The sequence below is a fragment of the Myotis brandtii genome, unplaced genomic scaffold, assembly GCF_000412655.1.
Source record: "Myotis brandtii unplaced genomic scaffold, ASM41265v1 scaffold471, whole genome shotgun sequence".
NCBI classification, from domain to species: Eukaryota; Metazoa; Chordata; class Mammalia; order Chiroptera; family Vespertilionidae; genus Myotis; species Myotis brandtii.
Window position 1 is genome coordinate 1,625,880 of NW_005367989.1, and position 14,432 is coordinate 1,640,311.

General features: G+C 37.8%; 1 protein-coding gene across 2 annotated transcripts; it reads right to left on the reverse strand.

The window, feature by feature from the left end:
- Positions 1 to 375: 375 nt before the first annotated feature.
- Positions 376 to 13,709, reverse strand: OGFRL1 (opioid growth factor receptor-like 1). 2 transcript variants are annotated; one of them, XM_014547346.1, is made up of 7 exons: positions 13,263 to 13,709; positions 11,074 to 11,160; positions 10,836 to 10,917; positions 6,778 to 6,856; positions 6,614 to 6,680; positions 6,363 to 6,508; positions 376 to 1,784 (listed from the first exon to the last, which is right to left on the reverse strand). In XM_014547346.1, the coding sequence occupies exons 1-7, from the start codon at positions 13,305 to 13,307 to the stop codon at positions 1,121 to 1,123; spliced, it is 1,170 nt and encodes a 389-aa protein (XP_014402832.1). In that variant the 5' UTR covers positions 13,308 to 13,709; the 3' UTR covers positions 376 to 1,120. The 2 variants fall into 2 exon arrangements, with proteins under 2 accessions (XP_014402832.1, XP_014402833.1); XM_014547347.1 differs by having other exon boundaries at positions 10,836 to 10,914; positions 13,263 to 13,708.
- Between the last annotated feature and the right edge of the window lie 723 nt (positions 13,710 to 14,432).

Sequence of the window (14,432 nt, forward strand, 5' to 3'; positions counted from 1 at the left end):
AATTCTTTGTCAGGGCACATACCTATGGTTGTGAGTTCGATCTCCAGATATTTTTCTCTCACATTGATGGCTCGCTCTCTCTCTCTCTCTCTCCCCTCCCCCCTCAACTTGGATGAGGATTTAAATAAATAAATAATTAAAAAATACACTATAAGCAATATTGTCAATTTCATAATCCTCATAACACTGAGATATTCATGGTTTTAGGGACCATTGCCTTGTTGCCATGCCTTTTAAAAATAATTTCCTTTCTTAGTTTTAAATTCCTTACTCATTTACATTCAGAAACAAAGCACCAAATTTATAGGGAACAGCCACAGAAGGCAAAATTCTTTTCTTGGACTTTTGCATCAAAAAAAATGTTTAAGCACTTAATACAGAAAAACATTTTTATTATTTCAAGCAAAGGAAATTCTTGAAATCATACAGTTGTAAGTCCTGCTCTGCCCCATTTAAGTTTCAATACAGGAGTTCATCCAAATGTACACCAGAAACGCAGCTGCTGGCTGACAAGATAGTGGGTGCGGGTGAGTGCAGAGAGGGGAGAGGAAAAGACAGCAAGACTGACAAATGAGTGGTGGGGTGTGGGGGGGTTACAGCTCCCCAAGAGCATCCATTTCATCTAAAATAAATATGCTGAGGTATTGTAATGAAAACAATCCAAATTACTTTCTGATTAAAAATCCAAATTACTCCTAGATTCTTCCAGCTTAAAAAAACAAAGGAATCCATAAAACAGGCAAAGGTGTGGCAACATAATGAAATTATCCTCTTGGTTTTCTTCAAGTAAACTGTAACCTCTCAAAATAATTTATTTGATATCCCAAGTACTGCACCAGTATTTCCAGATACATGAAAAACAATTATAAAATAATTATTGTACACAGAATTTGTAAACTCACATCCTAAAAGTGTTACTGAATACATTCATTTACTGGGTCTTGTCTTAAACATCTGATTAAACTTAATATCATCCAAAATAAAAAAAACAAAAAAAATGCTTACAACATAAATCATAAACGGATGGCCAAAATTTGAACTGTGACCTCTCTTCTTTCGGATAAACTGTACAGCAGTTTCCGCCTCCTCTCCCTAAACTGGTTTGTGGGTTTCTGATAATTCACTGAAACAGTACCTCATCCTGGGAACCTGTATTTCCAGAACTTCCACAGTCTTTGTTATGATTTTCACCTTCATCGTCTTTTTCGGGAGGAGATGCACTCTCAGTTTTCTCTGTGGGGTCACTCGTTGTTTCTTCTGGTGGAGAATTTGAATTTACAGCATTCCCATCCTCTGCGTCCCCTGGCCTGGCGGCCGTGCTGCTGGGCTCTGCACAGGGCCTGTCTGTCACTGCCCCAGGCTCTTCAGGTGCCGTTTTTTTTTCTTCAGCTGTTTTGCTATTTACGGGAGCAGCCGAGGAGGAAGTTTTGGAGTCCTTGGATTTTTTGAGCATAGAAGTTTGACTGTTAGGGCTGGGGACGGGAGGGGCAGGCATTTTCTGGGCTTTGCTTCCTTCTGCGTCTTCTTTCCGAGGCGGTCCCCAGATAAAATTCTCTGAAGGCGTGTAATGTTTCTGGGCGAAACGCAGGAGCTTCCTCCTTTCTCTTCTGTCTCTAATGGTATAAACAAAATACTCCAGCGCGCTCTGTTTAATATTGGGAATAGTATTTTCCACAAGAGCTTCGTGAAGAATAAATTTTACAAGAGGAGATTTAAAACTTTCATATCCAAGCTCACCAAGGCTTTTAAGAATGCGGGTGATTCTTAAATAGTTGTGCTGGGACCTAAAAGAGAGGATTGAATAAAATGAGGGGGTGAGGAAATCAGGTGGAGGAAAGCAGGGAAATAAAAACTACTGGGAAAATGTTTTTTTATGGAAATAAGCCTTGTAATGACTTGTAGATACACCATTAAGAAAAACAAATTAGAAGGTATGAAATCCTTATACCTCAATGCAATGTCAATCATGTGAAACTCAAACATATAAAATATATTCTCCTTATTTCTTAAGTTCTTCAAATTTGAAAAATTTAGATTAAAATTTATTTCCACTGATGTTGTTGTTTCTTAAATACACTGAGGATAAGTGATCTGCAAGAGTATTTATTTGCAACAGCAATGTACTGTACCTGTCACAGGTAACCAGTGCTGAACCTAAACACAATATTAGCTATTAACTGAGCAGTATGATTTGCAGTATCAACTGTTCAGCAAAATCTACCATATCAGCCAACTCATAAGGAAAGATGCAAAAAAGCACTCTATCCTGCTAGAGTAATTCTAACAAAAGATGCAACACTGACTAATTTAGCAGAACACTTAGAGCTACAAGAAATGACGATGGCTCACTAAGGCTCGTATCCTCATTTGCTGGACTTCATTTGCAACAATTTAATCAGTTGATAAATATGTAAGCCATGTAGAACTCAATAAATAATAGGTACTATTTAATATTATTATTGTTATTATTTAAATATCTGGTATTAAGGACTACCATATTTGTACCTACCCCAACTTAGTAACTCAATTCTCATCCATGCTTGGCCTCTCTCTCCTCCTCTTTCCCTATCAAAGAATTTTAAATTTTCCTTCCAATGACATTGACTTCAAAGATGCCCTTTCTCCCAGATTGCACTATCATCTTTCTCCTGTCCCCCTACTAAGGCCATTATCAGATGAGAGCTTCCCAATTCTATTTTGTCACAATTCATAATCTTCCTCCCCCACTTCACTCAGCCCAATAGTTGCCTTATTACACATGCCTGGCTGCATCCAAAAGGAATCTTCAGCTACATATATTAATCATGTACTGTCATCAACAGCCCAGATATTTGTTTACACAATATTGCAACACAACCATCCCATCACTTACTTCTAACTTTCTAAAACCTACTTTATACCTCAGAAACTACTTGTTACAAGCATTGCATATACCTGTCCTGGCTTCCGAACATGCTTCGAGGATTTCACTTAGGAATAACTAGCAAACTATTTGGGAAGAATGAGAAGGATGTTAATGAATTATTTGAGGGAAGCAAGGGAGTGGTTCCATGGTCTCATAGTTTAATAAGAGAGTTTATTTGGACAAAACAAAAGTCTTAAGGATTTGAGCTAACCAAACACTGGAAAAGATAAGTCCAGCAGTTTTTATGGTCACCATCCTTCCAGTTGTTTACCAAAAAAGTATTATCTTAACATCCAACTCTTTGAAGGCAAAAGGTAAAGCATGTTTCAGCCTTATGAATCTGTACTTTTTAATAGGAAGTAAGGGTAAATTTGGGTGAAGTTAGGCCAATTTGCCATTAGTGGCACAACTGAGTTGTTAGGTTAATATAGATTCTGTATAATCTAAAAACTTAGTGACAAAACTCTTGGGCAACATCTACCTCATATGTCTACAATAAAGAGAAGTATAGGAAAGTGAAAGAATATTTTTTTAAATCCTAATGAATTATATGACACAACAAAATTTACTATATTTGCCAACAAGCTCAATTTCATATATCCGGTCCAAGAAGAATGGCCAAAATAAATTTTATGTATACATTTATATCTACACACTCTCCAATTAAAAATATTTATGTAACAGTAGAAAAGGACAAAAACTTAGGTTGAAGAGAATAAAGATCAGGATGATGGAACAAAATTATACAAGAAAGAAATTAGGTGTTTCAATATGATTTGAAATAAATATGACAAATAAACACAAAATGGAAGAAAGAAAAGTAGCTAAAATCCTCCTAATCCTGTGTGTAGTCTTTGGGGTAATACAGCTGATAAACAAGAGAGGCTGGGCTTCTAGACAGAGGTAAGGACTTCTTCAAGAAGACCAAGCAAGTGAAGAGAGAATACACAAAAGGCAAGGACGAGGAAACAGAAAATAGAAGTTAGAGGAGATTCCAGAGTCTAAAATATGACTCAGTCATCTAAGGTGATTACAAATAAAATTGGAAATACATCTTAGTGATTGGTTTATATATCTGTACTGTCATGTTTGAAAATATTTCACCTCTTCTAGCCATGGCCACTTGTTCACTGAACATTATTTCATTTCACTTTCATTCAATATTTTTGTCGGCTGGGCTCCTATAAATAAATATTGAATTACTTGTCTACTCTAAAAAACTCAAGGTGTCATATAGATTAAAACGAAAATAAGTTATGACATTTAAGAATAAATCAGAAAAGAAACCAACTGAAGAAAAAAAAATGAAATAGAAGTCTTCCTAGAGTCCCCTGTAATTTGTTCAAATCTAGTCAATATAAATTTTTAGCAACTAAACCTCAAAGGAAAGTTGTTTTCTGGAAGATTTTAAGGCAATTCACTCACAGCTGGAAAAGCTCTACCCAATCGCCAGGGGAAGGAAAAAGAGACAATGGGTGGTGGAAAGTAACGAAGCTGCATGGGGGGGCAGAGGGGGAGTACATGGCAGCCAGGTCAGGCTCCCCTCCCCTGACTCACCCCAGGAAATCATTTAACTAAAACCTTCAGAAGGGCTCTGTTTCCAGCTATCAATTAGAGGTCTGACAATATAACCCCAGGAGGATTTAAGCTGACAAACATATGTTGTTCATCATTTATTCATTCAACAAACATTTGCTAAACAAGATTGCTATTCCAACCAAAAACAAATTGGAGGCAGAGATTCTCTAAAATGATAAACATGAGTACATGAAAGATGAGATACGACCCGTCCTCTCCAAAGATTTACTTCCGCAATCCTTCATGTCAATAGGCTAGTACTAGTTGCATACAGCTTTCTTTGACAATAGGACATAAGAGCTTAGAAACTCTGTCTTGAGATAGCTACCAGCATTGCTTAGGCAGAGACTTACATACTTATGCTTTAAGTGCCTAAGTCAAATTTAACTTCAGTTATGAGTGAATGGGTCTTCTAATCAGGATCATAAAGCTTTATGCCCTTTTCTTCAGTATTTTAGTACAAGTCACCATTTTAATAGTGTTGATTATAACTAAAAAAAAGTAAAAGAGCCCTGGTCGGGTAGTTCAGTTGGTTACACTGTTGTCCCAATACTCCAAGGTTGTGGGTTCAATTCCCAGTCAGGGCACATACAAGAATCAACTAATGAATGTATAAATAAGTGGAACAGTAAGTCGATGTCTGTCTCTCTCTCCCTCCCTCCCTCTCTTCCTCTCTAAAATAAATAAAGTAAAAGAAAGGCTTAAACATTAATACTTATTTTACTAAAGTGAGATGAACGTTCTAGAAATATACAACAATTTTAGTTAACTGATGCACAAAATTCTGATTTGTTTTGGACAAAGAAAAATTTATTAGGTAGTTTTAATTATTTTTCCTCTTAGTACCTGCCAGGATCAGTTAATTATAACGTGCTAAACAAGTGCTTTCAAGCTGTTGGTTTTATAGTCCAGCACTCATAAGCCACTCTATAATTAAAAAGGAAAAATAAGGCAGTTTGCATGTAAAGAAAATATTAAGAAAAATAAACTTTGGGTAAAAGTATTAATGAAAGTTACAAATATCTAAGCAAAAGAATATAGCAAATCAATTCCAAATAAACTGTTAAAATGTCCTTCAAAGGGTTTGAGATTCATGAACCAAAAGTGGCCTTTTGTTTTTTACCTAAACAGAGAAGATTCTAATTTCCCTCTTTGAATTTTTTTTTGTGTATATGAGACTATCTCAGTCTTATAAAATGATTTTTGTGTCATAGGCCTAGTTCATGGATTTAATCCAAGAAGGCGCTAAGCTTGAGGAACAGACTATGCCCCATGAAGCTCACAACCTCATAGAGGGGATTCGGAAAACTGTATACAAACAGTAGCCATAAATGACAAGAAACAAGTCATAAAAAGGGAAGGAGGCCACTGGCTGTGGGCATTGGAGCCGTTTCAGGAATAAACAGCTCTGAAGCAAAATAGCCATATTTCTTTTTTTTTTTTTTTTTAAATATATTTTATTGATTTTTTTTACAGAGAGGAAGGGAGAGGGATAGAGAGTTAGAAACATTGATGAGAGAGAAGCATCAATCAGCTGCCTCCTGCACACCCCCTACTGGGGATGTGCCCGCAACCAAGGTACATGCCCTTGACCGGAATCGAACCTGGTACCCTTCAGTCCCCAGGCCGACGCTCTATCCACTGAGCCAAACCAGCCAGGGCAAAAAACAGCCATATTTCTACTTGGAATTTTGCTGTTTTGTTTTGTTTTAGAATATAGAACGGGGAATAAAATGCATTTCAGACCACCTTTTGAATTCAAATTCCTGGGTCCATCTGCTCGTTGTTCCTCGGGGAATTCCCGGGTTCCACAGAGAATTCCAACCAAGGGAAGGAAAGCAACATGGTGGCCCTGATGTACAGCAGGGGCTTCACTTACTCATTCAGGTGCTGGAACCTTTCCTGCCAGTTCAAAGCCCGAGCAACATTTCCGGTTTTATCAATCAGCTTTATTCCAAAAAATTCTAACATCATTCTATAAGCCAGGATAAATCTTCTAATTGCCTCTTTTGTTTTTTTGAATTCCTAATGAAAAGAAAAAGTCAGCTGAAATGATTCAGTAGTTACCAGGTCAATAAAGTAGCAATATTACTTGGCCATCTCATATAAAATAAAATGAGCTTGCATTACCTCAATTTCATATGTAGTTAGTTCTTTAGCATAAAAGTTCAAGCCTTGTTCTCTCAAGGGGAAAAGCCTGTTTTTCAGAAAAATAATATTTGTATATTAACGTTGTCCGGAAAACATACATGATTAAATAGGGCTCGGTTCATGGCAGAGGAGAGGAAACTGACCATTGGATGTAAGTGTGGTTGTGCTCCAGCTTCTCATAATCTCCTTTCCATTTAGTGAGAACCTCTTCAATGTAAACACCTGAACAGCAAATATTCAGAAAGGGAACCAGACACTGAAAACATTGTTGAAGGCATTTTAAAATTTAACCACTTAAGCTTTATATTAGACGTTTTTAAATATTAATAACAGCCCACAAGGATATAGCTTTTAAAAAATGAATTCCCTATGCCATACACTGAGTTACATAACAGGCCTAATTTTTTAAAAAGTGATACCTCAAATTGCAGAAAGTTCTATTGAACTTTCTACAGTAGAGTTGGCAAACTACGGTCTGACATCTGTTTTGTAAACAGTTTTATTGGAACACAGCCATGCACAAATGAATAACATTCATTTATGTATTTTACACCAGAACAATAGAGTTTAATAGTTGCAACAGAGACCATATGGCCCAAAAAGCTGAAAATATTTACTATCTGGCCCTGCACAGAAAATATTTACCAATCTCTGCCCTAAAGGGTCTTATAGTTCTTTAAATACTAGATAGGGTCAAATTGAGATGAATCCCAGGGAAAAAGAAAGAAAAGAAGGAGGAAGAGAAAGAGATGGAGAGAAGCAAGGAAAAGGAGGAATAAAAAATGAAAGAAAGCCCTGGCTGGTGTGGCTGAGTTGGTTGGAGCATTTTCCCCGACACTGAAAGGTCACAGGTTCGATTTTGGGTCAGGGCAGATAGCCAGGTTTATGGGGTGCAACTGATCAATCTTTCTCACATCGATGTTTCTCTCCCTCTCCCTCTCCCTTCTTCTCTCTCTAAAATCAATAAAAACATATTGAAAGAAAAAGGTGTTGAGCCATGGCCAGTATATGTCTAAGTGGTTAGAGTATTGGTCTGCCCTCTGGGTTGCAGGTTCGATCCCTAGCCCTGGTGGAGGCACTTGCTGGAGCCAACCAATCCATGTCTATGTCTATCTCTCTCTCTCTCTCTCTCTCTCTCTTTGTCTCTCTCAATCCCTAGCCCTGGTGGAGGCATTTGCTGGAGCCAACCAATCCATGTCTATGTCTATGTCTCTCTCTCTCTCTCTCTCTCTCTCTCTCTCTCTCTCTCTCTCCCTCCTTTCCCTCCCTTCCTCCCTCCCTTCCACCTTCTCTAAAAATAAATGGAAAAAATGTCCTCTGGTGAGGATTAACCAAAAAATTGAAAAAGAAAAAGGTGTTGAGTACCTACCATATGTTGGGCCCATGTTATATCTAGTATACATCATCTACCTTAATCTTTGCAAAACTCTCCCAAATCAGTGTTATTATCTCCATTTTACTAATGAGGAAAGTGTGTGATTTATTCAGTCACACACTAATAAAAGAATAAATGTAGAAATAGAACACAGGTCTTTCTTGTTTCAAAAAGTAAGTCCTCTTGGTCACATTCTATAGTTCCCCTATAGGAACTTATTTTAACAAAAACCTCCCAATTATCTGTCAAGTTCCTTTCAGTAGACTAATGGGCCATTTAGTCAATTTTATAGAAAAATGAACAACGTAATATTTCTCTAAACATATCTCATTTTTGTTTCCTCCAGAAATCATCAGTTTTTAGTAGATGGCCACTCTCAAAAGGTTTGGTAAAAAGTTGCTTTTGAATCATTCTGTTGGCTTTATCAGCGTGTTGAAACCAACTACCTCCATAGCTTCCCATTTGTTTTCCCTTCCAACTGCCCCTTCTCCTTTTTAATAGTAAAATACATTCTTGCAGGCTTATGCTTACTGTCAAGAGTGTATGTAATCACTTTTCAATTATGTGTGTATGTATGTACACATACTAGAGAGGAAAGTGTGTGAGTTGAGATAATTTATATAATAAAATAGAATAACATTTAACGTGACCTTAGCTAAAATTTCTGACCCCCACCTATCTTATAAGATTTCAAAATAAATTTTTTGGTAAAGATTACAAAATATGAGTGCATTACTTATTGTTTTAAATTACTATCTCCAAAATAAATCTATTAGAAATATCAAAATAATTCAGTTAAATACTGTCATATCTCTATATTCAAAATTTTTTGTTTTGTTTTGTTTAATCCTCACTCCAGGACATGCTTAGAGAGAGGAAGGGAGAGAAAGAGAGAGAGTGTGAGAGGGAGAAACATCGATGTGAGAGAAACATCTATCAGTTGCATGTGCCCTGATGGGAACAAACCTGCAACCCAGGTATGTGTCCTGACTGGAAATGGAACCGGCAAACTTTCAGTGCACGGGCCAATGCTCAACCAACTGAGCCACACCAGCCAGGCCTGTGTTCAATGTTTTTAATATTTAAAGGTATTCCTGTAGGTAAATTTTATTAAATTCAAATCAGAGTCAAGTTAATAATTTGTCATTGCATTTCTTCAAAAAATTGTCTTACCCCAAGTCCTAAAAAAAAATACTAATAGTTTTCCCAGCCAGTGTCACCTATGAACCAGGAGGTCACAGTTCCATTCCGGTCAGGGCACATGCCCGGGTTGCAGGGAGGCATGCAGGAGGCAGCCAATCAATGATTCTCTCTCATGTTTCTACCTTTCTCTCTCCCTCTCCCTTCCTCTCTGAAATCAATAAAAATATATTTTTAAAAAATACTAATAGCTGAATTAATATTATTTCAATTAGTAAATAAAGCAGTGTGTTTTTATAATTAGTAAATACAACAGAGCATTTTTATCCAGATGTTTTTCTTCCAAATCAGAGCAGACTTTTGAGACACCAGAAAATTAAAGTGGTTCTAGCCTTTCAGCAATTCTTAGTCCTAACACCCAAGTGGTGTGTTTCTTAGTGCACAGTACAGGGAGTTCCTCCTCCAAACATTCCACCCAGGCTTAAGATATCCTCCCTCCAGTTAGCTCATCCAAGAAGACAAGGCCCTACCACTGGGAAGTTTTACAATCCATGACCTTCATTCCTGACTCACATTGCTGTGGTTTTGGCTCAGTTTTCACTGAGAGCAAAGGGCAAGAGCCAGGGCCATTTGGTCTCCTCACAGAGATAAGGGCTCTAAGGAGAGAAGCCAGCTTTACTGATTTGAGCTGAATAAAATTAGGAGTCCCACCATGAATCATAGCATGGTGCCTCAGTGAAATATGCATATTACCATAGTGGCTGCATCCTCTTATAACGATCAGTTTAGAAAAGACCCTATGAGGGCACCTATGGAGTTGTGAAGAAGGAGGCAAGTTTATTTGCAGAGCTGAGTGGAGACCTACTGTATGTGCAGTTCTCTTCCCAGGCAGGATATTGGAACACTGAACTAGGACTGCTATAGCTCCCTGACTCCTGAATCTGGAAGTCTATAGGAAAGATCATTCTAATATAAACATTGCTTTTCAATTATGTTCTAAATAATTTTCATGTATGGCACAGTGAAAAGAATACTGAACCCTGGAACCCAGACCCAATTCTTACAACTGAGTAACTCAACAAGTCAGTCATTCAAGAATTAAGACCTAGTGACCTTACATTTAAAATGAAGAAGCTGAATTTGAGCTCTAAGGTTCCTTAATCACCTCATTTTCTATGGTTTTAAAAATGTCCTCTCCTTCCCACTCACAATAATGGCTTCCACTACTTGTCAGATAATAGCCGCTGTAAACAGGTGGTGGGAAGGTATTGCTAATCCACAGTGATTCCTCTAGAACAGTGATTCCTAAAGTGGGCGCTATCGCCCCCCGGTGGGCCCTGCAGCGATCCAGGGGGGTGGTGATGGCCACAGGTGCATTTGGGGGCGATGAGTAACTGCTATTAAAATTTAAAAAAAATTAATTTCCAGGGGCTGAGTAATATTTTTTCTGGAAAGGGGGCGGTAGGCCAAATAAGTTTGGGAACCACTGCTCTAGAATTTGCTAAGTGGATGCTCACAACTTGAGGGTCTAGGTAGGACTTTGGGGACACATTAGACTGTCCAGTGAAGTGAACCCAGTCAGTGAACACATGCATTGAGAATGTACTGACCATGGAATAAACAAAGAATAACTAGGTACACTTATTATTTAGACTTTGCTTCTTACCAAAGTAACAGATTACTCACCATCTGGCTTAAATGGAATTTTATTCTTATAAAAGCGAAGATTGCTCAAGTCATTTTGATACCGGATATCTTTGAAGTTCTGCTAAAGGAAAAAATAAATCAATCTCCAGCATATGCACATATTTTTAAAAAACACAACGACCCTTCTTGAATGTTTGTTCACTGGCACCACAAAATAAGAAAAACAGAAGGGGAATATTTTACATTCATTTTAGAAAAAAAAATTTCTGTATCTTACTGGGTACTGGTGTCTGTATTTGTACAAATCCCTCGCAGCGTAAAAACTTCTCTTTGGTTTGGCAGTTGCTTCAGTGGAATCAGCACCCTAAAACAAAAAGTGAAATTCCATTCACATGTTGAAACAAGATAATTTCATTGAGAAATTTCCAGAACAAACTTAAAACAATGACCATCCATAAAGAAAGCCTAAAAAGTGTCAAGCTGTCTAGATTACTGAAAACATTATAAAAGTCCTTTTAATAATACTTATAACATTTGCTGGCATTCTGTCTTCCTGATTTGAACGTAATAACATTTATCCTAAGGTGTTTTACTAAATTAAAAACTTTATTATTCACTAAAAGTATACAGAGGCTAAATGTTATGGATAAATATCCATCAAAATAGAATTCAAAATGAATTTAAGACATATACCAGTACATTACCATAGGTTATACAACTGATTCTATGACAAAACTTATTTTAGAATACTTTACATAATACTGAAAAAAAACATGTTAAGATAATAAATCAATTCTACATAGAAAATTGTCATTAGTTTTGCAATATTTAGCTGCTTTTGGAAATCAAGTAATATTTATGTAAGAAAAAGAGGCTTTTAAAACAAACTAAATAGCTTTCTAAATTCCATCCTTCATAGCACCATCATAAATACACAAAGTCAAGAATAATGTGTTAATTCAGTGATAATACAATGCAATATAAATTAACAAATTTAAAATATATACACACAGAGAAATGAAAAGCTCTCAATGAACTTCAGACTGTAATGACTTATATGTAGTAGTTAACTCATACTATTTATACTTTAAGGAAAATTTCTACCACCATTAAATAAGTTTTAAAATATAAGATGTAGGTCAATGTAATTTATTTACAACCCATGTGTAAACTAAATGTAGCACTATAATATGTAAGAAAGTGCTTCATATCCAGTATCTCTCAGAAGAACAATGAGACTGATGACAATGATGAAATAGAAGACAAAGTTTAAATCTCAACATTCATTAAGAGCTTTTCCCCCAATCCTTTTCTCATCATTTCCTACCCCCACCTGTGTTGATAGATTGGCTTCGTCTAAGCCAGTGGTTCTCAACCTTGGCTGCACATTAGAATCACCTGGGAATCTTTTTAAAATCCTGATTTCTGGGCCTCATCCTCCAGAAATTCTGTTTCTTTGTTACTAATGTTGTGGCACCCCACAACAAAGAAACAGAATTTCTGGAGGATGAGGCCCAGAAATCAGGATTTAAAAAAGATTCCCAGGTGATTCTAATGTGCAGCCAAGGTTGAGAACCACTGCTTTATACGAATTGGAGTTTATGTGGATGTTAAAGAGTACAGCGGAACTAATTTGCAACACTTGAAATAATGCAGGTGTGCACAATATTGAAAAATATTCGTCAAGAATTCATAGCTTCAAAGCAGGCAGGCTTGGTGAATTGTAAATGTAAGGCAGCAGTGGGCTGATAAACCTAGAGGACTCTCACCCGCAGGGGCAGTGTTGCAGTAGTTCCCTCTTGTGGACATTCTGAGAACAGCACCCTAATAAGGAATATTGTCAGTTTGAAAAGAAAATCCTATTGCTAGACCTACTAGAGGGCTCTCACCCTGCAGGGAGATGTTGCAGTAGTGCCCTCTTGTGGACATTCTGAGAACAGCACCCTAACATTAGCTACTCTGCCATGTTACATAAGCAAGGAAAAGCTTAAATTCTGGTCCTTGCCACACTAGGCCTTTGGAACTGCTAGGCAGAGTTCCAAAAGAGCTCTGCCTAGCAAGTTTCTGAATCTATTTAGCCTCAGCTACAACCATATGAATCATCAGCCTACATTTGTATAGAAAGCACTTTTCCATTTACAAAGTGCTTACATGTATTTCATTTCATCTGATTCTTCTAATGCACCTGGCTGGCAGTTATTAGTGTTTCCACCTTAGAAACAAGGTAACCCAGACTTAGAGAAGATGAACCAGACCCAGAGTCCAATGACAGCAAAGGAACTAGCTCCCATGCTCTGGGCTCCCAGTCCAACTAGTTAGGTACAAATCAATTTCAGCTCCACTAAAAGTCAAGGGTCATTACAGAAACCCTGGTATAATGTCGACAGCCCAAGACTTGGAAGCAGGAGACTTGGGCTGAGTCTCAACCCTGCTAGTTACTTGTTAGACCTTAAGCAAATCACTTACCTGAGTCTTAGTTTTATTATCTGTGAAATGAAGGTAATGACTCATGCCCTACCTAATGCCCAGCATTATCATGAGCACCACTGCCGCCTCCAACTTCTAAATGTACCAACCTGCCAGCATCCATCCCTGCTCCTCCAACTCCTGCTCCTTTTGCACTCTCTATCCCATCCCTTTTCACCTGCTCTGACAAAGATTTTGTTCCTTAACATACTGTTCCTAGTTCCTGTGTCATCAAAATTTCCCTCTTTTCTGGCTCATTCCCCTCATCAAACATGCTGTAGCATCTCTAATCTTAAATATACACAACCCTCCTTGCCCCAAATCCCTTTTGATTACAAGAGATCCATAGCTCTGCTCCCTTTGATAGTAAAACATCACAGAGCTGCTCTTACTCCCTGCTTCCTTCTCTTCTCCCGTGACCTACCCCAACCAGGCTTTCATCCTCAGCATTCCATCAAAACAGCACCTGTGAATGTTACTAACAAATTCCCATCTTACCAAATGATTTCTCAGTGCTCAATTCAGGGACCTCCCAGCAGCACCAGCCAGTGAATGCCTCCGTCCTTCCTGAAACACTCAGGTACCACACCTCCGGAGGTTTTCTTCCGACCTCGTTGTTCCCCTCTTTGGCTCCTCCTCATCTTTACACGCTCTAAACTGAGGAGTGTCCAAGGCTTAGTCCTCATTCTGCATACTCCCTGATGACCAGTATCTTCCCATGACTTTAAATACCACCAGTCTTATATGCTGAGGACTCCAGGACTGGGGTTTCATTCACCGATATGATATAATTAACTACTCAACTTGGATGTCCCAGAGGGTATCGAACTCAAGAGAATTACTGATTTAACCTCTGAAGTTGCTTTCTGCCTAGACTTCCCCATCTGAGTTAATGGCACCATCACTTGTCAAGTATTCACTTAGACTAGGAAGTGGCAAAAAGTAGTCAGTCTGAAATATACTTTAAAGGGAGCGAGCGCCAGTGGTACTTGCAAATGAATTGACTATGTGGAGTAGGGAACAAATGGGGTTGATAGTCAAAGAGCAAAATTAAAAATAAGAGTTTTTTTTTAGAAGTTAGGTGGTGATACCAACATGAAAAACCAATCATTAAGGAAAAAAGGGAAAGCTGGTCTACCATTTATGGGGTTGCAATTAACTGTCTGAAAC

Excerpts from the sequence above, each read along its gene's own strand:
- OGFRL1 (XM_014547346.1), bottom strand. The coding sequence starts at position 13,307 with ATGAGTCATTACCTTCATTTCACAGATAATAAAACTAAGACTCAG. Across the intron at positions 6,857-10,835 it reads AATTCCATTTAAGCCAGATG|GTGTTTACATTGAAGAGGTT; the intron begins GTGAGTAATCTG and ends TTTGCTGTTCAG. Across the intron at positions 1,785-6,362 it reads AGGTTCCAGCACCTGAATGA|GTCCCAGCACAACTATTTAA; the intron begins GTAAGTGAAGCC and ends CCTCTCTTTTAG.